General features: G+C 38.6%; 1 protein-coding gene across 6 annotated transcripts in view; it reads right to left on the bottom strand.

Moving 5' to 3' along the window:
- The window catches only part of PATJ (PATJ crumbs cell polarity complex component), a 345,082-nt gene that overhangs the window by 94,511 nt on the left and 226,300 nt on the right, over positions 1-24,271 (bottom strand). For all 6 annotated transcript variants that reach the window (XM_087865951.1, XM_045802203.2, XM_045802205.2 and 3 more), the window contains exon 30: positions 7,919-7,991. In XM_087865951.1, the coding sequence (XP_087722077.1) occupies positions 7,919-7,991 (73 nt within the window). The remainder of the gene's footprint in view (positions 1-7,918; positions 7,992-24,271) is intronic.

The raw sequence follows: 24,271 nt of genomic DNA, 5'->3' as shown, positions 1-24,271 counted from the left end.
TTCTTCTACGCCATCCTGAGCGTATTTTCTAGGCTGCTCAGAATTGCAGGAAGGCGGTGCACAAGGAAAGGTAAAATGGGAAGTATGCTAACGGCGCTCCCTGGGTAGTCAACCTGTCCAGTCTTTGGGAGGCCTGCCTCAGCTCCCTTAGTATTCAAAAAAGCACAACTTCTGAGAAAAAGACAAAATGAAGTCGCTTGCTTCTGTAAAGATATTCTAAAAGAGTCACCCTGCCTTGTCGAGGAATGAGGCAAATACCTTGCAACCCAAGTATACTTGAGCCTTGAGCACCTCTTACAAGACCACGGCAGTGGCTTCCTAACTGGGTTTCCCTCTCCGAGACGTCCTCGATGTTGCTATTAGATGAACCTACCTGAAGTAGAGCTCTGATCAGACCATTTCATTGTTTAAAATGCCTTCGAAAGCTCCAAGGGCTGAATACATGAAATTCAAACCTTCTGAGATTTAAATTCAAGTCTGTCTCATTTGACCTCAATTTATTTTTCAAACCTCACCTTCTATTACTCTCTTTTACATACCCTTAGATTCTTCTCCCCATTCCACAACCTGATTTTTCTTATTTCCATGTTTTTGTTTGTGCTATACCCACATTCTTATCTAACCATATTCCTATTTTAAAATCCAATCAACCCATCAGAAATAGCTGTTCTCTTACCAGGAAATACTTTTCATCTTCTCTGAACTCCTCCTAAAGCTTTATCTCTTGGGACACCTTATTTTAGTGATATACATGTCTTATTTTCCTAATGAGACTAGAAGTTCTTTGAGGTGAGAGACTATATAGGTGATCTACAAAGTGGATATCTGATACATAGCAGAATAAACTAAATCAGTAAGAAGTATCCAACATTAAATGAAAGCATCAGGATATGGTAGAAAAGCTTAAATATGGTTCACCCCATTCACTGATTCAACAAACATTAAGGAAGTGTTATATGCTAGGCTAGGAATGCAGTGGCCAAGAAGACAGTAAGGCCAGCCCACCAGAAGACTACAGTTTAGTGTGGTGCATATAGTCGTACATTCTTTTTTTTTTTTTAATGGAGACTTTTATTCTTGGTCACATATTTATTATTTTTTAAAATTAACATATAATGTATTATTAGTTTCAGAGGTACAGGTCTGTGATTCATCAGTCTTATACCCAATGCTCATTACAACACATACCCTCCCCAATGTCCCTCACCCAGTTACCCCATCACCCCACCCCCCTCCCCTCTAGCAACCCTCAGTTTGTTTCCTAAGATTAAGAGTCTCTTATGGTTTGTCTCCCTCTCTGGGTTCATCTTTCATTTTTTCCTCTCACCTCGTCCTTAAATTCCACATTTCAGTGAGATCATATGATAATTGTCTTTCTCTATAGTCGTACATTCTTAAAATGTTGAGATAGTGAGAGAATACAAGCAACATACTCCTAGTTGAGAAACTCCTTCAGAAACGGGTCCCTCTTTTCTATAAGGCCCAGGTGACATCACATAAAGGACAATTTTTATTTTTTAAATGAACCATGAATATTACTTAACTATGAGGGGAGTTAAGATTACTGAAGGGAATGATGTGGGATGAAGCTGGTCATAATAATATCTCACATCTGAACACTTATATTCCAGGTGTTAGGCATTATTTTAATCAGTTTTTTAAATATTTTATTTATTTATTTGAGAGAGAGAAAAAGGGGGGGGGCAGGGAGGAGGGGCAGAGGGAGAGGGAGAAGCAGATGCCCCGCTAAGCAGAGAGCCAGACATGGGACTAGATCTGGGGACTCTGGGATCATGACCTGAGACAAAGGTAGAGGCTTAACTGATGGAGGCACTCAGGCACCCTTATTTTACTCATTTTGAATCAAAGAAAACTTGAAGGAGTCTTTCTAAAACAACCCTTCATGAAATTTTCGTTGTGAAATAAAAAGGAAGTGGAAAAGCACCCCAGGTGTTAGAAACAATAGGAACCAAGACATAAGTATTGGCGAGACCAAGATGTGCGTGTGTGTGGGGGGGTGGAGTTGACAGATACATGGAGAGTGTCTAGTGCTTTATTATGCATTAATGAGAAAAGAAAGCTCATAAGTAGAGATTGGGAGGTAAATACAAAACCTTTATACTAACCTTGAAACAAAGATTCTGAAACAAAGATCTGCTAGGCAAGAGGTATAAAAGGTTTTTGAGCAAGAGCACAAATACAATAATATAGTAAGAAAATAAATCCTGTGTTACGTGTAACTGTCGAAAATGGAAGATGCTGGAGGCTGGGAGTTTTACTAAAGGGCTATAATAATATGAGTATAATCACAACTAAAATGAGTTCTTACTGTGTGCCAAGAATAATGCTAAGCATTTTATAAACATGATTCAATTCTTCCAACAAATCCATAGAATTAATTATTATTATCACCCCCCCCTTTAAATGTGAGGAAATGGGAGCTTATAGAGCTTAACTGGCTCAAGTTCACTCTGCTAGTAAATGGCAGAACAAATATTAGGACTCGGATCTGTCCAACTTCCAAGCTTATGTTCTTAATCACTGTACCATATGGCTGCCCCAGTATTACAATTACCAAGAATATAGCAACAGAAATGCTAATAATCCCTTATATACGTATATAGCTACATGGATTATAAAATACTTTTACCTGCGTTCAGTGTTTGATCCTTGTAACTACCTGCTGACACAGACAGGGGAGGTTATGAATGTGGCTTTACAGAAAAAGCAAGACTTTGAGAGGCTAACTACCTTAACGAGGTCAGGTGCCCAAGAGGTAACTGGTAAAGCTAAAACAAGAACCACATCTTCAGACTTTTTGTTCAATGTTCTACTAGCACTCTTGTTCACTCTGCTAGCACACGACTGCATGAGGTGATTTTGTTCTCTGCCATATCCTTGGTGTCTAAAACAGTACCTGACACATAGAAAGGGCTCAAAAAATATTTGCTCAATGAGGGAATGAATATGAGATCCCATTCGTATATAATAGTGCTATTCAATGTGCTGAACTATTATCAGGCCCAACTTAATAATGATATGGCTGTATTTCATCTATTTAGTTCTGATTTAAGTGGGCCAGTGCTTTCAGCAATATGTCAGACATGAGTTATGCTTAAGTACTTACTAGAAAGGGCTGAGGGAGGAAAAGGCCTCATGAGAGGGTCACACAGGCGAGAGGGAAGGGATAATGAAGTGGACACGGGACCAGAGCATACTCAGAGACTTAACATACCACCCAGAAGAGGGGTATCACTCATCATTTGGTGGCAGTTGTTGGAGGCTGACAGTCCAGAGAAAAACTAAAAACCCCCTTATAATATAATTCAATTCATATATTCAACTGTAATATAATACAATTTATTTTTTACTGGTGACTGATGATTAGAACCCATTTCTGTGGTTAGCACAATTAAAAAAATGAAAACAGTAGCTAATATTGTACAATATACTTAAAATTGAGTTAAATATACTTAAATACTTGAAGAAAGGGTAAGCAGTTTACATTTATTGAGCATTTGCCTCGCACCATGAGCTGTACTAAATACTTTATATATATTACTTCCTTTGCTCTTTACAAGTCTATGAATGTTTGATGGTGACACCCGTAGGTGCAGGTGAAGAAGCTGCCGCTGCTAACATACCCACCTCTGGGCGTGTGGACATACTATTCAGCCTCTTTAGACCCCATCTCCTCTTCTGCAGTGTGGAAGTAATGCTACTACTGTCTCTCAAAGGCCTGGATATAAGTGGGACACGAGACCACATTTTGAAGGCCTCTACGACAGTGTCCGACCTAGTAGACACAAGATTCAACCATCTGCTTAAAATTCAGTTCCAAGGAGATATTTTGATGGGAACATTCACAACTAACAATACAATAGAAAAAAATTATTCTAAAGTGATTCCTCTTATTCTTCCCCACTCCCCCCCAAAGACTTAGATGACATTCTATAAACACAAAAAAATTAAAAATTAAGTACTAGCGTTTACTGAGCAGCTACCATGTGTCAGGCACAAGATACATATGTCTTATTTAATCTTAAGAACCCTATGAGGCGAAAGTATTGTTACCCTTCCACAGATAAGTAAAGAGATGACAGGACAGGTAATGTACTGTTCAAGACCGTGTGTCTAGGATACAGTTAGGCTAGGATTTGAACTGAAGCAGTACAGGTCTGGGGCCCCTCTTTCTGCCACCCCAGGTCTTAATTAGAATGAAAATACCCAGTGCTGGCAAGCTTTGGCTAAATGGCTATTTGTGGGGCGTCAATACCTATCACTATAATCTTGTCAGATAGTAAGTGGTCAATATAAGTGAAAAATTTCAACTTGTATAGCTTATGACTCAGCAATTGTACTCTGGGGGGAATCTTTGCTATAGAAATAAAAGCACTAGTACCTAGTAATTCTCTCTCTCACACACACTCATAATCTTTATTTTGGTATTCTTTGACTGGCAAAACATTGGAAAATCATCTGAATATTTGTCAGTTTGAAAAAAAAAGTATAATAACAGCATATTAAAATATGGCCATTACATTAAGCAAAAAAAAGCAAGGTTTTAAAACAATGAATAGAATCTATTCCAGAAGTCTGTATAATATGCATCTCAAACTTAATCTATCTAAAATAAACCTCTTAATTTCTGCTTTCCTGTTGAAGAACAATTATTCTTCAATAGACTGTAATAAATCATACCACTATCCACCTAATTGCTCAAGCCAAAAATCTAGATTTATTCATGATTCTCTATTTCTTCTCAGCTCCCACATTAAATCAATCAAGTCTGATTCAACATTCAGAACACCAAGAATCCACTCACTTTCCTTCGCCTCCAGTACGAAACTGCAACCTCACCTAACTGCAAACGGGTCTCATGTGGGTCTCCACCTTCTAGTGTATTACTTTTACCTTCCAGTTGTCCATTCTCTACCTAATAGACTGTACACCAAGCCAACGAATCCCCCTTTACTGGCTTCCAGCACACACAGGCTAAACCCAAACTTCTTACTCTGACTCACAAAGCTCCCCACACCGTTACCACTCTCCAAGCTCCCAATATGCCTCTAGCCATATCCCTCAAATGCCCCAGCGTGTTCTCACTTGAGAGTTACTTCTGTCCCTTCTGCAAAGAAAGCTCTTCCCCTTTATTTCTGTGTCTGGCTCCTTCTTATCATTTTGATCTTGTTTACATTTCACCTTGTCCAAGAGCGCTTCCTGAACACCAACTGAAGTGGTCACAAGCTACATTCCCTATTTTAATTCTCTGCAAGGCACTGACCACTATGGATAATTCTCTTGGTGTATTTATTAATTTCCTTATTAGAATGTAAGCGGAACCACAGCAAGGAGGCTTCTGTTTTATTCACACCTATGTCTCTAACACCCAAGACTGCCTGATGCTTAATATGCACTCACTGAATACTTGCTGAATGGAAAGAATGTATTATACAACTGAGTTTTTACTAAAAGAGATATTATTCATACACAACTGTTTATTTTTGTGGTAGAACAAAAGGAAAAAGTATGGAAAGATACTAAACCATAAACATTAACTTCCTCGGGGAGGTAGGTAAAGGAAAATTAACTTTTTTTTCTTTTCTTTTCTTTTCTTTTTTTTAAAATTTTAGTGTTTTTTTTACTATATTATGTTAGTCACCATACAGTACATCCCTGGTTTCTGATGTAAAGTTTGATGATTCATTAGTTAACATTAGTTAACTTTTTTTCTAGTAACTCTGCATGGTTTGATTAGTTTTGATTAGTTATAAGTATATATTTCTTTTTGGAATTAAAAAATAATTCAATAAATAAAAAATGTAAAGAGAATGTAATATTCCCTCAGCTGAAGAGATACTTGATTACATAGCTAGTTAGCTATCTAATGTCAGTCTAACTCTAGAAGCAGATCTAAGTGATATAACAATCTTGTACTAGTCATTTCCCCATTAATAGATTAAAGTAATTATTTAAAGATACTTGTGATCATAGATAATAGGTACTAAAGTGTTTTGAAACTACAAAGAAAGAGGTACTGATGGTGACCAAAGGGGAGGGGGATGGGGTGATGGATTCAATAGGTGATGGGGATTAAGGAGAGCACTTGTCCTGATGAGCACTGGATGGTGTATGCAATTACTGAATCACTATATTGTTCACCTGAAACTAATATTGCACTGTAACTTAACTAACTGGAATTTATTTTTGTTATGTTCTTTTTTTAATGCTTTACTTTTATTCATTTATCTGTCAGAGAGAGAGTGAGAGAGAGAGCACGAGCAGGAGGAGGGGTAGAGAGAGAAGCAGACTCTCTGCTGAGCAGGGAGCCACACATGGGACTTGATCCCAGGACCCTGGGATCGTGACCTGAGCTGAAAGCAGACACTTAACCCACTGAGCCCCCCAGGTGCCCCTAACTGGAATTTAAATAAAAGCTCAAAAAAAAAAAAAAGATAATTTTTTTCCTAATAAATTCTGAAATGCTCAATTAGGACAAATTATAGGCCCAGAAAAAACTTTAAAGAACTTTGAGGAAGGCTATATTCATATGTTAAGTTTTAATGTGTTTCACATTATTATCTATTACCATTTTTTCCCATGGCTTGTTTGTTTGTTTGTTAAGGAAGCGGAGAGAGAGAGAGGGGGAGGGGTGGGGGGCAGTGTAGAGGGAGAGCAAGAGAGACAATCTTAAGCAGGCTCCACGCTCAGCATGGAGCCCAAAGCTGGGCTCAATCTCATGACCCTGAGATCATGATTGAGCTGTAATCAAAAGATACCACCTTATGCCAGTTAGAATGGCAAAAATTAACAAGACAGGAAACAATAAATGTTGCTGAGGATGTGGAGAAGGGGAAACCCTCTTACACTGTTGGTGGGAATGCAAGCTAGTACAGCTACTCTGGAAAACAGTATGGAGGTTCCTCAAGATGTTAAAAACAGAGCTACCCTATGACCCAGCAACTGCACTACTAGGTATTTACCCTAAAGATACAGATGTAGTGAAAAGAAGGGGCACATGCATCCCAATGTTCATAGCAGCAATGTCCACAATAGCCAAACTGTGGAAGGAGCCGAGATGTCCTTCAACAGATGAATGGATAAAGAAGATGTGGTTCCTATATACAATGGACTATTACTCAGCCATCAGAAAGGATGAATACCCACCATTTGCATCGACATGGATGGGACTGGATTATGCTAAGTGAAATAAGTCAAACAGAGAAAGACAATTATCATATTTTATTCATATGTGGAACATAAGGAATAGTGCAGAGGACCACAGGTGAAGGGAGGGAAAACCGAATGGGAAGAAATCAGAGAGGGAGACAAACCATGAGAGACTCTGGACTCTGGGAACCAAACTGAGGGTTATAGAAGTGAGGGGGGTGGGGAGATGGGGCAACCACATGATGGGTATTAAGGAGGGCATGTGTTGTGATGAGCACTGGGTGTTATACACAACGAATGAATTGCTGAACACTACGTCAAAAACTAATGATATGCTATATGTTGGTTAACTGAACATAAAAAAAAAAGAGCTGGACACTTAACTGACTGAGCCACCCAGGTGCCCCTATTACTTTATAGTAATATATATTACTATATTTATATATATATTATATAATACTTATATTACTTTATATATAATGTATAAATATATATAATATATAAATATATAATATAATAATATATATAATATATAATAAACATAATAAACATATAATATAATAAATATAATATTTGTATATTACTTTATAATCCTACCTCAAATACTTTCTGATTGGGGAAATTCCCTATTTAACAAATGCTATGAATTTGCAATACCAGATGCTGAAAATCAAAAATGCTAGATTTGGAAAAAATAATCATGACCAATCCATCTAAATCACTACACGCTAATTAGGAGCCATCTTACCTCAAGAGAGGATGGGGAACTTGAGGGTACTGGAAAGGGAGCAACGGCCATCTGATTGACTGCATCTTCATTTCTGTGGATGTGAAAATAGGCAGAATCAGCACACAGCAAATGCTAAGTTTCTGGCTCAAATTACAACCACTTCTTCTGTTGCAAATGTATACAAAGCACCTTAGAATAAAAATATGTACAAATATATATGGTTTTAAGCATGCAAAGCTATTAAGCACAAAAAGGTACATATTACCCCAGGGACACTGGGATATGGTTACTAGTGACAGAGAATGATGATGCCAGGGATTAGCTAGATCCTGCTCAGTAAGTCAGGTGCTGCTGAGGATCATTTTGGAAAGACATCAGCTCTTTCAGCACTGTGGAGCATAAATTTTTCAAATGGCCACATTTAACCTCTAGGCCCATTCATGTCCAGAGCATTTTTGTTCTTTGAACTGGATAGGTTCCCGGTCTCCTCATTTGGCTTCTAACTTTGTTCTGCCAAATGAAGGATGATGCGATGTGTACGATAGGCCCTCCATGGGTGGACACAGTGAGGAGGAGTGATGGATGGAGAGTGCCGAGATCCAGACAGATAATGCTTTGTGGGTTAATTCCACTCCTCCTCATCCTAATGGAAGCAGAGACGGTAGGAGCTAAAGCTTCATCACCCGGGTCACAGGCACAGAACAACTCCTATAATACTAGTTCTAATTATTTGGATCTATTTCCATGATGTTACCAGCAAATGATACGCAGTGGTTCTGTGGGAGATCTAAACTTTACCACTCACTCATGGCGCAAAACCAACATAATTATCTCAAGATTTATGTGACATTTGACTTTAGGTCTCACAGCATAAACCAAGGGAGATCACAAAAACGTTTCTCTCTGGTATGCAAAGATCTAAGGCCGCTCACAGATCTCTCTCCATATGACCAATATATTCAGGATAGGCACTACTGGATTTGGAAGGGCCTCAAAATCCAATCCCATTTTATCTTTTACTTCTCACCAACTGGAAAAGGATCCACTGGTCCATGTCATTCCTACTTTGATGCTTTAATCCTATCACTGCCTTTACCTGAAATGCCTTTCTTTATTAAATTTATAATCTACCCGTCCTTCTTCTCCAGTGTAAGTTCAATAGCCTCAACCAGGTGAGTTATTCCCTTAAGTCAAAAGACCATCTATATATTGATGTCTTCCAAATTCACATAGTTAGCCCAGGTCTTTTTCTGACCTTAATATCTTATCTCTAACTCCTACTTTCTATATCCGTTGGATGTCTTACAAGTATCTCAAATAAAATAGATCTCTTATTCCCACTCAGTCACCAGAGGGTTCCATGATCAATCCTCGTCATTTGGTAAATGTCAACAATGTCCACCCAGTTATTCCACCAGGAACTGAGGAGGCAATCTTGAAACCTCTAACCCTTCAACTGTATATCCAATCAAGAAGTCTTGTTAATTCTACCTTCAAAACGTATCTTGAGTCTTTCCACTTATTTCCATTCTATCTTAGGGCAAGCTATTATAATTTTTTTCTTTCTTTTCTTTCTTTCTTTTTTTTAAGTAGGCTCCATGCCCTGTGTGAAGCCCAACGTGGGGTTTGAATTCATGATCCTGAGATCAAGACCTGAGACCCAGTTGGACACCCAACAGACTGATTCACCCAGGTGCCCGTAGCTATTATCATTTCTCACCAGAATTAATATAAGAGCATCCTATTTGGTCTCCCTATTTATATTCTTAATCCTTTCTCCAATCTATTCTTCACCGAGCAGAGTTATTACGGTTCTAATACATAAATCTGATTATATTTCTATCCCCTGCTTAAAATCCTCCTATGGCTTCTTATTACACTTAGGATCAAGTCCACAATTGTTAGGGAGGCTGTAAGGCCTTGAGCAATCTGGCCCAGCCCTCATCTCTGGCTTCCTCTTGTTCCCTCTTCTCCTGGCTCACTCTGCTCCAGTCTAGCTACATAAGATTTCTTCCCATTTCTCAGGGGAGCTAAGCTCCAGCTACCTCAGGGCACTCTCTAGCCCTATCCTCTTCTGCTCTGCATGTCTGTTGCCCAAATCCTTTGTCTGATTTATGTTCTTATTTCTACTTTGTACCTGACCACAAATGTCATTTCCTAAAATAAGCCTTCCAGGAGCTCCACTGTATGTGTATAGCACCCTATACAAAGACCGACCGTAGTTCTGTGTCTTTTGTAATTTACGTAAGAGAATTGTATGAAATGTGCTTCCAATCTGCCTTCCCCGAGATGGTAAACACTCCAAGGACAGCAAGCATGTCCTTCTCACTCTCTCTTATATTATCTAGGGCAAACAGTGCCTGGCAAACAGTCTGTACTTAACATAGTTGTTAAATGAACTAAACTGCAAGAATTCAACTGAACTGCAAGAATTCCGGGCTGATGTAATTGGAATGAGGCAGAGTATAAAGAGATGAAGTCCAGGCACCATTTCTTATTCTAACCTTCTGAGATTCTTGGATTATCTGGCATATGAGCCAAACCAAAGCAAAAGGGGGAAAAACTAAAACCATCAAGTGACACAGTGCATGAAGAATATCTCTGTGTTTTCCCACAGTATTACAGATGCATTGAGCATGCACGATTACATTAAGAGGTGGCTATTGTTTTTCAGGGACTACAATCCATTTCTCAGCAGTTTGCTCATACACAGAAGAAGTAATCAGTTACCTCGGGATAAGTAATAGCATTTTCAAAGTGGTAATTCCCTTTCTCATTCATTTTCCTTCATTGAGTAACACAACAGAACTCAGCTCTACCTTAGAGCTGAAAGCCAACAGGACCTGTCTGCTCCAGATTCAGAGCTCATGGGGCAGAGTATATTTGGCAGTAATTAAGCAGATGGCTCTTCATACCTCTTTCAAAGGTTACTAGCATTAAAAATACGGCTGCACATAAATTCTTATTGAGAAGTCATGATTACCTGGACCAAGTTACTTCAAATCAGCCAAGTTATCCCTTCATAATTTAATGGTTTTCTCTAAATTAGTATGACTTTAATGGCCTTTAAACTCCACATTAATTTTTTTAAACCTCACAAAAAAATAGAAAACCTACAATTACTCTCAATAGAGAGAAGGAAGCTGCTTTAAGAAGTTACATTTCATAATCCTTTAGAATCCACTTAGTAGGGAGTGTTCACACCTCCACATTAAGCAAGCAGAGACTTGACAATTTTAAAGAGAAATGAGTAGGAAGAGGGAAGCCAAAGGAGAGAAGGCATTTATACTTCAAACAAGCAGTTAACTTGAATGACTTCTGGGGACCCTCCCACCCCTCCTCTCCTATGATTCTCATAAGGAATAAAGTCTACTTGCTTTATAACTTTCCTTTCCTTTCCAATATAATTAATATAAGCTTCTTAGGCCCAGGTGCCCCATACAGGACACAATCAGAAATTGTAATTGCTTATTGGTATTTTTATAATTATCTTTAACAGCTGGTGAGAGAGATAATGGAGTGCCACCATGGGTAAGAGAATAGTTTTCCAGAGTACAGAACCCCGCATGTATCATTGTATTTGCCGTGCTCTATTAAAATTATCTGTGCTGTTCTTTCTCCTTCTCCAAGCCCAGGGATGGGATCTTATCTCTGCCTCCCCCAAGCTTGCAATAAGAGACCTGACAGAGAGTAGGTGTACTATATATCTGTTGAATAAAAGTGATCTTAACAAGGCAAGAAAAAGACTTGGAAGCAGAACTATCAAAACTATGCCCTGAGTTTTTCGAGCTGCTTCAATGAATTAATGACGGTATACTGCCTCTAGCCAGCCAGCTATCAGTATTTGCCAACTTAATGGACATTTCTTGGGCTGTCTGACCAGCTCACAGTGACTCCCTGAATGGATCACAGTAGCAATGTCTATACTGTGTAACAATGACAGTCTGCCTCAACCTCGGTGGATGTAGGGGGCAAACACCTGTCTCAGTTTGGGCCAATCAGATTCTTTCCCAGGGACTCAAAATTTAGAACAGATACAAAGGTCTAGAGTGTAGTAGCTAGATAATACCAACGGAAATGCTCAAGGCTAAAGAGGGGGTTCGGACGTTCCTTCTGCTGATATCTCTGGAGTCATCCTGGCTCCTTTTCTTCAGTCTCAGCTGTATGGCTTCTTCTTCTTCTTCTTTCTTCTTTTTCTTTCTCCTTCTTCTTCTTCTTCTTCTTCTTCTTCTTCTTCTCCTTCTCCTTCTTCCTTCCTCTTCCTTTTCCCCTTCCCCTTCTTCTTCTTTTTTAAAAATATTTTATTTATTTATTTGACAGAGAGAGAGAGACAGCCAGCAAGAGAGGGAACACAAGCAGGGGGAGTGGGAGAGGAAGAAGCAGGCTCCCAGCAGAGCAGGGAGCCCGATGCGGGACTCGATCCCAGGACCCTGGGATCACGCCCTGAGCCGAAGGCAGATGCTTAATGACTGAGCCACCCAGGCGCCCCTGTATGGCTCCTTCTTAAGAGTCCCTGAGATATCCCTGTATTCTTACAATGCATTTTCCTTTTAATTTAAGCTGGTCAGGATTTACTTTAATTGGCTGAAACTCAATAATATAGCTCTGATTTTGAATATAGGTATTAGTTCATTTAGTATTTATACTATGGGTACAAAGATGAATAAAACATTATTCCTGTCTTTGATGATAATAGCAATTAGTGAGGAATATAGCTAAATAAATAAACAATTACAATAATGGAATTACTATACAGGGACTGTCAATTTAGTTTTTCTCCAAAAAGATGCTAGGAACACCCCCAGTTCAGTTTCTTGTCTATAGAATATATTTATATATTCTACACAATCTACCTCCTGATTTCAATTTTACTTTGTTATAAAATACACCCACTGGTACTTGGTGTTAGGTTCTAAGAAGGTTCCCAAGATTCTTGCCCCCTAGTTTACATACTGCATAGGATCAATTTCACTTCCATGATTAGGTTATACTATACAGCACAGCTGACTGTTAAGATTATCAGTTTGGGCCTGACCTAATCACATGGGTCCTTTCAATCTGGAGATTTCACTTCTCAGAGCTTCAGTGCCCTGATGTCCGAAATTAGCAGTCGGTGTTACCTGAACCCTAAGGAATGCGTGGAGGTTAGAGACAGGCAGTCAGAGATTAGAAGCACTATTGCTATGGGTAGTAAGGAGGGCACGTATTGCATAGTGCACTGGGTGTTATACGCAACTAATGAATCATCGAGCCTTACATCGGAAACCGGGGATGTACTGTATGGTGACTAACATAATATAATAAAAAATCATTAAAAAATTTAAAAAAAAAAACAATCGATGTATCCAACATTAAAAAAAAAAAAAAGAAGCACCATTGCTGGTTTGAGGATTACGGAAGCATGTAACAATGAATATGAACGGCCTCTAGGAGCTGAGAGTAATCCTCATTTGAGATTCAGCAAGGAACTAAAAGACACCACCTAGGATGAACCTGAAAACTGATTTTTTTCCAAGGCTCTAGAAGAGAACTCAGCTTGGCCAACACCTTGATTTCTGTCTTGTGATACCCTGAGCAGGGTATACCTTGTGATACCCGGCTACACTGTACCACACTTCTGATTGACAGACCTGTGAGCTAATAAATAGGTGTTGTTTTAAGCCATTAAATTGGTGGTAATTTGTTACAAAGCAAGAGAAAACGAATACATGACAAAACTCTTTGATTTGGAAAACAGGTCACCAAAGCCATAATATTTGCGTTCTTATCACCTACCCCTGTTCTAAATGCTTTTCACAGATTAATTCATTTAACTTTCGTAACAACTCTACATGGTAATTACAATTACTTTCTTCATTTTACACAGAGGGTAAGCAAACTGACCAAATTCACAAAGCTATTCAGCAGAGCTGAGATTCAAACCTGGCAGTCTACTTTCACAATCTATTCTTTTGACTACCACACTACAGTGTTTCCCATTTTAGCAGCCTCTTCCAGAAACATATATATCTTCTTCTCTTATATATCCAGGCTAATATTCCCAAACCAAAAGTTTGACTAGGTCACAATTTACTCTTAAAGCTCTTTCATAATTTTCCTTAGGGTAAGAAGCATGAAAGATTCTGAGTTTGTTCACTCTATCAACTTTTCATACTTACGATCCAAGTGTCATATCTTCATTACCTAGTCCTTGTATAGATATAATGACTGTAAAGTGCTTTAAAATACTTATCAAACATGATAGTGCAGGGAGCATGGTAAAAAATACAGTGGAGTGTAATTCCCTCAGTACTCTTCTGTGATAGTAATTAGAGCTGTTCATGAACCTCTGGTTTGTACGTTTCTTCTCCTTTAAAGCTGAGTCACAACTTGAACCAAATAATCAGTAATCATAGAAATACATGTTGAGATCTTGCCTTGGGTCCCTCAATGATCAAGGTGAGCAGCGAGGCCCCCTTGCCAAACCCTGATGGACATGTAACATGATAAAGCAATAAACCTTTGTTGCTTCAAGCCACTGAGATTTGGCTGTAAGTTCACTGAAGCATAACTGAGTTTATCCTGACTCCAACATGCTCTACACAAGTTGAATCTATAATAATTATTTTTAAAAGTCATGCTTCTACTGTATTCAGAATAGCTAAAAACTAGAAACAAACCAAATGTCCACATACAGGAAAATGGAACAACAAATTATGGTATGTTTATAGATTGGAATATTACTCAGTAACTGAAAAAACAAACTATAGATACACATAAAAACAGGGGTAAATCTTGAAAAAATTATGTAAAATGAAAGAAACCAGACACAAAACAATTAATTCTATTTGATTCTATTTACGTAAGTTCAAGAACAGTTTAAACTAATCTATGATGAAATAAATCAGGAAGTGTTTTCTCTAGGGCCCAGAGGGACTGACCAGAAATGAGAACCAGCAAGCTTTCTGGGATGCATGAATGTTGCATATTTCTGTTTTGGCTGATGGTTACACAGGTATCGGTTTTGTATTCTCAAAACAACAAACTGAATACTTCAAGTCTATTGCACTGAGTGTAAATAATGCCCCAATTAAAAAATTAATTCATTGTTACATCAATGTAGGACAACTATGCTATTCTGGAAAGAAACCTAGAGTGAGGCGGATCTAGGCAAAGGTACAGATTCTATCACTAAGATGTAAGCAAGATTCTAAACAACTTTTTAAAAATCTTGGTTTCTTAATCTATAAAATTGGGATGGTGGGATGCCTGGATGGCTCAGTCGGTTAAGCACCTGACTTTGTCTAAGATCATGATCCCACGGTCCTGGGATCGAGTTCCATATCAGGTTCCTTGCTCAGCGGGAGCCTGCTTCTCCCTCTGCCTGCCACTCCCCCTGCTTGTAGGCTCTCTCTCTCTCTCTAACAAATAAATAAAATCTTTAAAATTGGGATAGTATCTTCTAACAGAATTGTTGTAAGATAAGGCCAATGTCAAAGCACCAAAGCACAACAGTTGTTAACATTTACTGTTTTATGGTTTCATGATGTTCAGTCTCACATGCTTAAATTTCCAGGGCCTAAGAGTGCTCAGTTACCATTAATTCATTCACCCATTGACCCTTATATCCAAAGAAATCACTAAGTCTGATGGTTTCATTCTAGACTTCATTCTTTCTTCTCTTTTCTTCTAGGCCCATGGCCCCCATCCTAATTCATGGACTTTTCACCTTGTCTGTACTATGGCAAGAGTAACCTTACTGGTTTCCTTGTTCTGCTGTCTCAAAAAATCCAAATCACTCCTTTCTCAATTATGAAAAACACTCTGTTTCAACAAGCCTGAACATGCAATCTGAATAACTCAATATCACAGAGTTCCCCCTATAGGTGCTTATTTTGCTTGATGTATAATTATTTATTTGTATGTCTTAGAAGTTCTTAAAGAACTTCTTATTTAACTCTATGGTCTTATTAGCAACTGACATACAGAAGGTACTTCATAAATGCTTGAATTAAATTTGTTCATGCAGTTTGGACTCAATTCTTTCCTATGTAAATCTACCCAGGTATCATTAACTAGCTTTTGCTGTGCTCGCTTCTCCAACAGTAATCTCTCCCTCCTCTGCATTTCTAAACTACTTACATAGCTTTTCTCAGTAACTTCATTCTATTCTTCCAAGAATACTTCACTGCAATCTTGGAAGCACATACATGTTATACACAGGGATTTGTTGATAAAACCCTTTACACTTATTGCTCATCCATCAAAGTTGTAACCATAATTCAAATTGTAAATCTCTTAGGATTTCATTAACATGTTACTTGAAGCATTTATCCAACAACTATTGACTACTTCCTTAGGATAAATATGAGATACTCTCTCCAATATAACCTCTACAAGAACATGACAAATTATGGTAAAAGAAAGATTAGTGGGCTACGATAAGAACATACTTACCCTTCAGGCAAGCACAATGAACTCATGACAACAATTTATGAATGAAGAAGAGAAAATCTGATATAATGGGTGGTATATGTATGTGTATGTAGAATGCCTTAACTTTTCATTTATCATAGTCAGAGATCTCTCCAAGAAGCATTTCTACATCTTGCAAAGTGAGTGTGTTCCATCTAAAATCCATATGGAATCTCAAAGGACCCTGAACAGCCAAAACAATCTTGAAAAAGAAAAACAAAGTTGGAGGTCTCACCCAATGAAAACAGTACTGGCATAATGAGAGACACACAGACCAATGAAATAGAAGACAGAGCCCTGAAATAAACTCTCACATATTTGGCCAAACGATTTTCAACAAGGATGCCAGAACCATTCAATGGCAGGGTGGGGATGTGGGCGGGGGGGGGGCGGGGGCGGGGGAAGCTGATCTTTTCAACAAATGGTGCTGGGAAAACTAGATAACCATATGCAAAAAATAAAATTGGATCTTTCCCTTATACCACATTCAAAATTAACTCAAAATGGATCAAAGCCCTAAACATAAGAGCTAAAACTGTAATACTCTTAGAAGAAAACTTAGAGGAAAAGCTTTGTGTCATTGAATTTGGCAATGATATCCTGCATATGAACCAAAAACACAAGTAACAACAACAACAATTAAATTGGACTACATCGAAATGAAAAACTTCAGTGCATCAAAGGACACAATCAACACAGTGAAGAGACAACCTATGAAACGAGAGAAAATATTTGCAAATTATAGATCTGATAAGGGTTTAATACCCAGAATATATAGAGAATCCCTATAACTCAACAAAACAAACAACCTGATTAAAAAACAGGCAAAAAAGTTGAAAATAAATTTCTCCAGAGAAGACATACACATGGCCAACAAACACATGAAAAGCTAATGAGCAGAGAAATGCAAATCAAAACCACAGTGAGATACCACCTCACACCCAACACGATGGCTACTACCAAAAAACCTGAAAATAACAAGTGTTGGTGAGGCTGTGAAGAAATTGGAACCCTTGTCCACTGCTGGTAGGATGTCATATGGTATGGATGCTATGGAAAATAGTATGAAGGCTCCTCAGAAAATTAAAGATAGAATTACTATATGACTTAGCAATTCTACTTCTAGGTATATATCCAAAAGAAACAAGAGTAGAGTCTTGAAGTCATTTGTACTCTCACGTTCATAGTAGCACTATTCACAATAATCAAAAGGCCGAAGCCGCCCAAGTGTCCCCTGACAGGTGAATGGATAAATACAAGTATATACCAACAATGGACTATTTTTCAGCATTGAAAAGGAGGGAAATTCTGACATGCTACAACATGCATGAACCTTGAAAATATTACGGCAAGTGAAACGAGCCAGTAGCAAAAGGACAAGTGCTGTATAATTCCACTTTCATGAGGTACCCAGTATAGTTAAATACAAGCACAGAAAGCAGAATGATAGTTGCCAGGGGCTGGGGGTGCGGGGGGAAGAACGGGGAGTTATTACTGTTATTTTCAACCAGGTACAGATTTTTACCCATCTGGAGATGGACGGGGCGGCGGCTGTACAACAGCACGAACATACGTAACGTCACTGAAGCACACACTTAAAACTGGTTAAGACGGGAGAGTTCATGTTACACAGATTTCACAATTTTAAAATTGCGTGAGACCAAAGAGAAAGTGCAAGTGTGATGAGAATATATTTGAAATACTTAGACTATCACTTAAATATCATTTTTGTCTTCTGGATTGTTGTGGTCCTGCCACTTGGAAATTCACTTTCGGTAAACCCAGAGGATCTGACTTTATGCCAACAAAACAGCACTATGTCAAAAACAGAAGTTATGTCCCTGAATTCAGCCTGGATAGCTGAGTAGATAGACTTCACCTTGTTTTGAAACCTGTTCTAAAATGGTTACAACTACAATCTAGCGCCTAGCACATTGTTTGAACTCTCACACACACACACACGCACACTGGTTACAACTACAATCTAGTGCCTAGCACATTGTTTGAACTCTCACACACACACACGCACACACACTGGTTACAACTACAATCTAGTGCCTAGCACATTGTTTGAACTCTCACACACACACACACACGCACACTGGTTACAACTACAATCTAGTGCCTAGCACATTGTTTGAACTCTCACACACACACACACACACACACACTGGTTACAACTACAATCTAGTGCCTAGCACATTGTTTGAACTCTCTCACACACACACACACACACACACACACACACTGGTTACAACTACAATCTAGTGCCTAGCACATTGTTTGAACTCTCACACACAAACACACGCACACACATGATGAATAAATGAGGAACACATGAACACAGCTAAACAGGCCTACATACTATTTTCTGACTGCACTAAATATAGTGATGTAAGACACTCGAGGATAGAAAAAAATAAAGTCTACATTTGTTGTGTTAATTGGGACACGACACTGAATTAACATTTGGTCGGGAAGCTTGATATAAATGAACCAGAAGTCACATATAAAGCACATCATTATATTTAAGTGGGAGCAAAACTACTTTCTGAAAAGGTTCCAGGAGACATCTCTAGCTCTATGAACAGACTGAATAGTTTTCAATTTCCAATTGAATGAAACCACCAAACCAGCAATATGCTGAATCTGAAACAAATGACCAATGATTGAATTATGAACTTTATTTACTTGGCATTCCAAACAATGCCAATCACTAATGAAGGCTGTTGGGAGTAACTCACATTTCACAAAGGCGGGCCCAGGCAAGTTCTAAATAATTATTGCCAGTGTGCAGAGAAAAAAGTGGCTCATAAAATATTTGGCAGTGCGGGTGGGCGGAAGGGTTGATGTGGGGAGCACAGGACTAGATAGACGGGATGACTTAGCCTAATAATTTTCTCACAGAAGTTCTTTCTGAAAGATAATGTAGTAGATACCCTCAGCCACCCTCCCCTTATCCTGGCTGGCAAAGGCCTAATGTTCAGATATCCAGCCCTCACCATAAGGCCACGTTCTGGGGAAAGGTGACTTTCCCCCACCCTAGGTATAAATCCAGGATAAATCCTGATTCCTCTGAGATAATCATGGCAATCTCATTTCAAGAGCCAGTGAATGGTCTGGCAATGGAAATGTGTCACACTGGAGATCCTCAGTAGAGACTTGCTCAGGGGTCTTGTGCTTTGCTAAAGAAGTCTGAAGGAGAAAAACTTTTCAGAATCAAGGCTAAAAGCCTACAGGTGACAAGAAAATGTGCAGAAGGAACCAAATATCTTACCCTGGTTGCTCATGATTTGTTCAGATAGCTCACTTTTATCACCCTTACTATTCATTAGGATTCTCTGGCAGCAAGCAAGAGAAATGAATTTAGACCAACTAAAGCAAAAGGGAAATTATTAAAGGGATACTGAGATCTCACAAAACACAGGCAGGCTCGATGATTGGACTTGGAACATAAAGAAACTAGGAGACCTCCAGAGGACAAGGAAGCAGGGAAACAGAATGATGTCATAGTAGGAACCTCCCAGTAAGGCCCTGTGGTTTCATGAATAAACACCATTCATATAAAATCACTCATATTACTTGCTTCCTATTCTAAGCTAAGTATCATATTGCCCAAGTTTAGGTCACATGCAACCCCCAGCCACATCTCAGCAGGGAAATACATGTCTCTTCCAGCTTCCGCAGAGGGAGAGAGGCATCTCGATGGACCGCCTTTCCTGTTCCACCACAGTACATACACTGTGTGTGTGTGTGCGTGCGTGCGTGTGTAAGAAGGCCTACTTAAGGAAACAGACATTCTATGAGGATAGGAGTATAAATACTAACCAGCAAACAAAACAAAAAAACAAAAATGAAGAAAAGAGAAAACTGCCCATTTCCTCTCTGTAACCAGACACAATTAGGTGTTTCTGAGTGTTAAAAGGAATCAAACAAATATAGTCTTAATTCCCTCAAGCTGATACCATGTTAAGGAAGGCGGGGGGGGGGGGCAAAGAGAAAATTACCAATTCTGTCCATGAAATAAAAATGATTTTCAAAGATATTTTACAAGTCATGCAAGAAAGTTTGGTAGCAACACTTTACCTAATACACTGAATGCACCAGATTCATGAATGATCCTGCAAAATCTGGAGTCACTTCAGATTGACTAGCTACAACGACCCTCAGAAGAGGGAAAACTAAGCTTTCTGTGGCTATTCAAAAGAATATAGCATAGGCTTTCAAGATGATTCCACAAATGTATGACCCAATGGAATGATAAGTGGATTAAATGTACAGCTTCCCCAGGTGACCACAGCAGATCAAAGGAAACAATGCTTCTTATTTGGATAAATTCCGATGTCTTGACAAAAGATCAAAATACTCCAATTCCACCTTGTCTTTGAACTACAAGTCTTATAAATTCTAATTACAAATATAAGATTAATAAAGTTACTCTTGAATATGGAGAATACAGGACACAAGCACTGAATAAATTAAGCAAGAATCAGCATTTCAGAGCACTTGAGAGACTCCTATGGGTCTATCACGTGCTCCAACTAAAAGGAGAAAACAGAAGAGCCCTGAAGTTGAAGAGTGTCTCTAACTTTCTTTTTCCTGCAATTCCTAGTAAGAACTCAATGCTAATGGACAGGCCTCTTCCTCAAAACATGTCAGGTATCCCATGGATGGTATTTTATTGTGTACTTAAATTTCTTTAATGGTCCACGAGAGTCAGGAGGATGCTTCCTCATAGATTTCAAAGTGGCCGATGTGGACAGCTGTACTCATCCAATGACACTTTCCTAAAGAAGGACTGCTTTTCCCCTAGAAGTAAATGTTCAGATAATTGGGTATTTTACCCAATTCCAGAAACTTTTGGGTTTCTGTACATACTACAACTTTGTTTACTTACCCTTCAGGCCTGAGCTCCAGCATCTTTCTCTGTAACACCGTCCCGAAGGCTCCGAAGATTAGGTTAATTGTGTCTCCTATATGTACTTGAAGTACCATAGCACCTTTATGCCCGGATGAGGTGCCAGATGCTTACTCTCTGCCTCCTCCTTCCAAGGTGGAGCTTGTGTTCTTTGTATCACTGACTCCACAGCCCCAGCACAAGTAGGCACTCAGCAAATACTTGTTGAATAAATGCATGAATAGTTCTTTATGGAAGTAAAACTCACGCTTATTCTCACCATCTTTTCTCCCTCTTATTTAGATATAAAGAATTGAGAGCACAATCAGGATTTTAAAAACAGGCATTCAGTTTGCTTCCTCGGATGGACTTCTCCCACAGATGACTCTGACATTCACATTAATTTCAAGTCAATATCATCTTTTAGGGATATGGCCAGAGGATAACAGGCCACACTATATTTTTAATTACAAAACAAGACATATGTTCAATCAATACCGTATGGTGGCTCCCACGGTGAGTCCACTTTGACTCAGTAGGGCTTGACAGCCAGCACTAAATTTTTCCATGGGGTTCAGTTTCACTTGGCCTCCTCTAGCCCCAGGAGTTTTTATACAGTACACATTTTCCACATGTAATTAAGTAATGGAGAGTGAGTTGTTATACATGACATTTAATTTTCGATAGTGGGGGAAGGTATGACAAGAGCTGCAGGCAAGATCATTAATCTCCTTGGATCCCTGCACTGCCAAATACAGCAATTCATTCTTTCTTGGATTAATATAGCTCTCCTCCTGTACTTAAAATTGTAGCGCTTGCGTAGAGGGGATAATGTCGAGTAGGAAAATCCACAGAATTGAACGTGTGCTACATAGTAAGAACTCAAGATTGTAAAATACATCTGGATTATCCACCATAGAATAATTTAGATTACCAAAGTCCATATGTACAATAGACAAAAGTATGTGATTACCGGATTGTCCAAAATCTAATGTGGGGACAAAAGGGGGAGGAAAAAGTGATTATGTAAGTCATGTATACATAGCAGCAACTTGCTAATTTTCACTAATGACTCACGGACTTCTTGTGAATTACAGATCAATTAGTATATGAATAAATACAAGTGTTAAAAGAATATGACAAGGACGTGATCACACAAATGTACATCACTATAGACTAAATGCCCCTGTTAATTAAAATGTTGTCTGCAGCACATTTTAACAGCTTTCTGTGATTACTGCTAATCATACTCCAAATCTGTGGCCAGTTCCCATTTTTATCTCAATTGTCAATAAATTTGGAAAAGAGCTGCCGAGGGATAGAGGCCAAAAATTTCTCTATTATAGAAATGCACAGAGAATCAATAATTTCAACTAAGGAAGGAAGTATAAGCAAACAGAAGCACTAACTATAAAGAAATACAATTTCTAAACACCAGTGTTTAACATTAAAAGTGTAATTGCACCTGCTGTGCTGAGATGATTTAAGTGTTAACTTCCTGAAACTTGATAGCAAACCAATATTTAACTGCTTTAGGATTTGGTTCCAAAGTAGGCACAACTAGGGTTTTCCTACCGATAGTCTGAAAGAGGTAACCTATAGGGAGAGGTGTGTCTAAAGGAGTGGGAACTAGATAATCAGCCTGAAGGAGAGAGGATGATGTGTTGGACAGCACCTAAAACGTACAGGTTACCACACATAAATAAGTCACCAATCTACCATTATATCCCCACTGGTGATGTACACAGTGGAAGAGCATAAAATATTTTCTTTCTTTGATTTCCTCAAGTGTTTTAAATTCCAACACTATTTGATACTACTCATCTCAGTAAAATCTATTATAATATATATTTTACTGGCATGGGGATTCATTCATGTTAATTAGATTTCTCTTTATACATTCTTTCATTAACCGGTTTTCTACTCCTTATTAGAATATCAGGTCATCATTTAAAAGGAGGAGGAGGAGGGGTGCCTGTCTGGCTCGGTTGGTGGAGCCTGCAACTCTTGGGCTCTCGGGGCCATGAGTTCAAGCCCCATGCTGGTTAAAAAAAAAAAAAAAAAAAAAAAGGAGGAGGAGGAGAGGGGGAGAAGCAGTTGCAGACACAGAACTAAGAGAGATGTTTTAGTCAGGCTATGTCCAGGTCTCTTATTCTAACATTATTAGAAAGGGTTTTATATAATATCTGTAGCTATCTCTTCTAGTGATTTTAAAAATTTTTATTTAAATTCTAGTTAGTTAACATATAGTGCAATATTGATTTCAGAAGGAGAATTCAGGGATTCATCACTTATATATAATAGCCAGTGCTCTATCTCTTCCAGTGTTTAATCATTATAATGTTAATTAAAATTCTTAAACTGTGAATGTGCTTCACTTAAAAAAATATTCAAGATTCTGGAATGAGACAAAAGAAATACGAAGGAGTGGTTCATCTTTTTCCTCCTCTTTCCTTCTCCCTAACTTCTTTTACCTCCTTCTCTCTCTACCTCCCTTTTTCTGCCACCACCATCACCTTCATCACCATAGCAGCAAACATTGCTGAGCCCACATCACCAGGCAATTTATACATATTAAGACATTAGACAATCTATGAGATAGCCATATATACATTTAAACACTTGACTTTAAAAAAAAAGATTTATTTATTTGAGAGAAAGAGAGTGAGCACGTGAGCAGTGAGAGGGGCAGAGGGAGAGGGCAAGCGAATCCTTACGCAGAAGATTTTTTTTTTCCTGTGGTAAATAATCCTTTTAATGTACTGTTCGATCCTACTGGCTAGGCATCACAATGCCTGACTTCAAGCTATGTTACAAAGCTGTAGTCATCACGATAGTGTGGTATTGCCACAAAAACAGACACATAGATCAATGGAACAGGACAGAGACTCCAGAAATGGACCCTTAACTCTATGGTCAACGAATCTTTGACAAAGCAGGAAAGAATATCCAATGGAAAAAAGACAGTCTCTTTAATAAATGGTGCTGGGAAACCTGGAGAGCCACATGCAGAAGAATGA

Source organism: Ursus americanus, chromosome 12 (genome assembly GCF_024610735.1).
Source record: "Ursus americanus isolate L20-20 chromosome 12, mUrsAme1.1.p, whole genome shotgun sequence".
Taxonomy (NCBI): domain Eukaryota; kingdom Metazoa; phylum Chordata; class Mammalia; order Carnivora; family Ursidae; genus Ursus; species Ursus americanus.
Note: the sequence above shows the minus strand (reverse complement) of the source record. Positions and strands in the feature narration are given on the sequence as shown.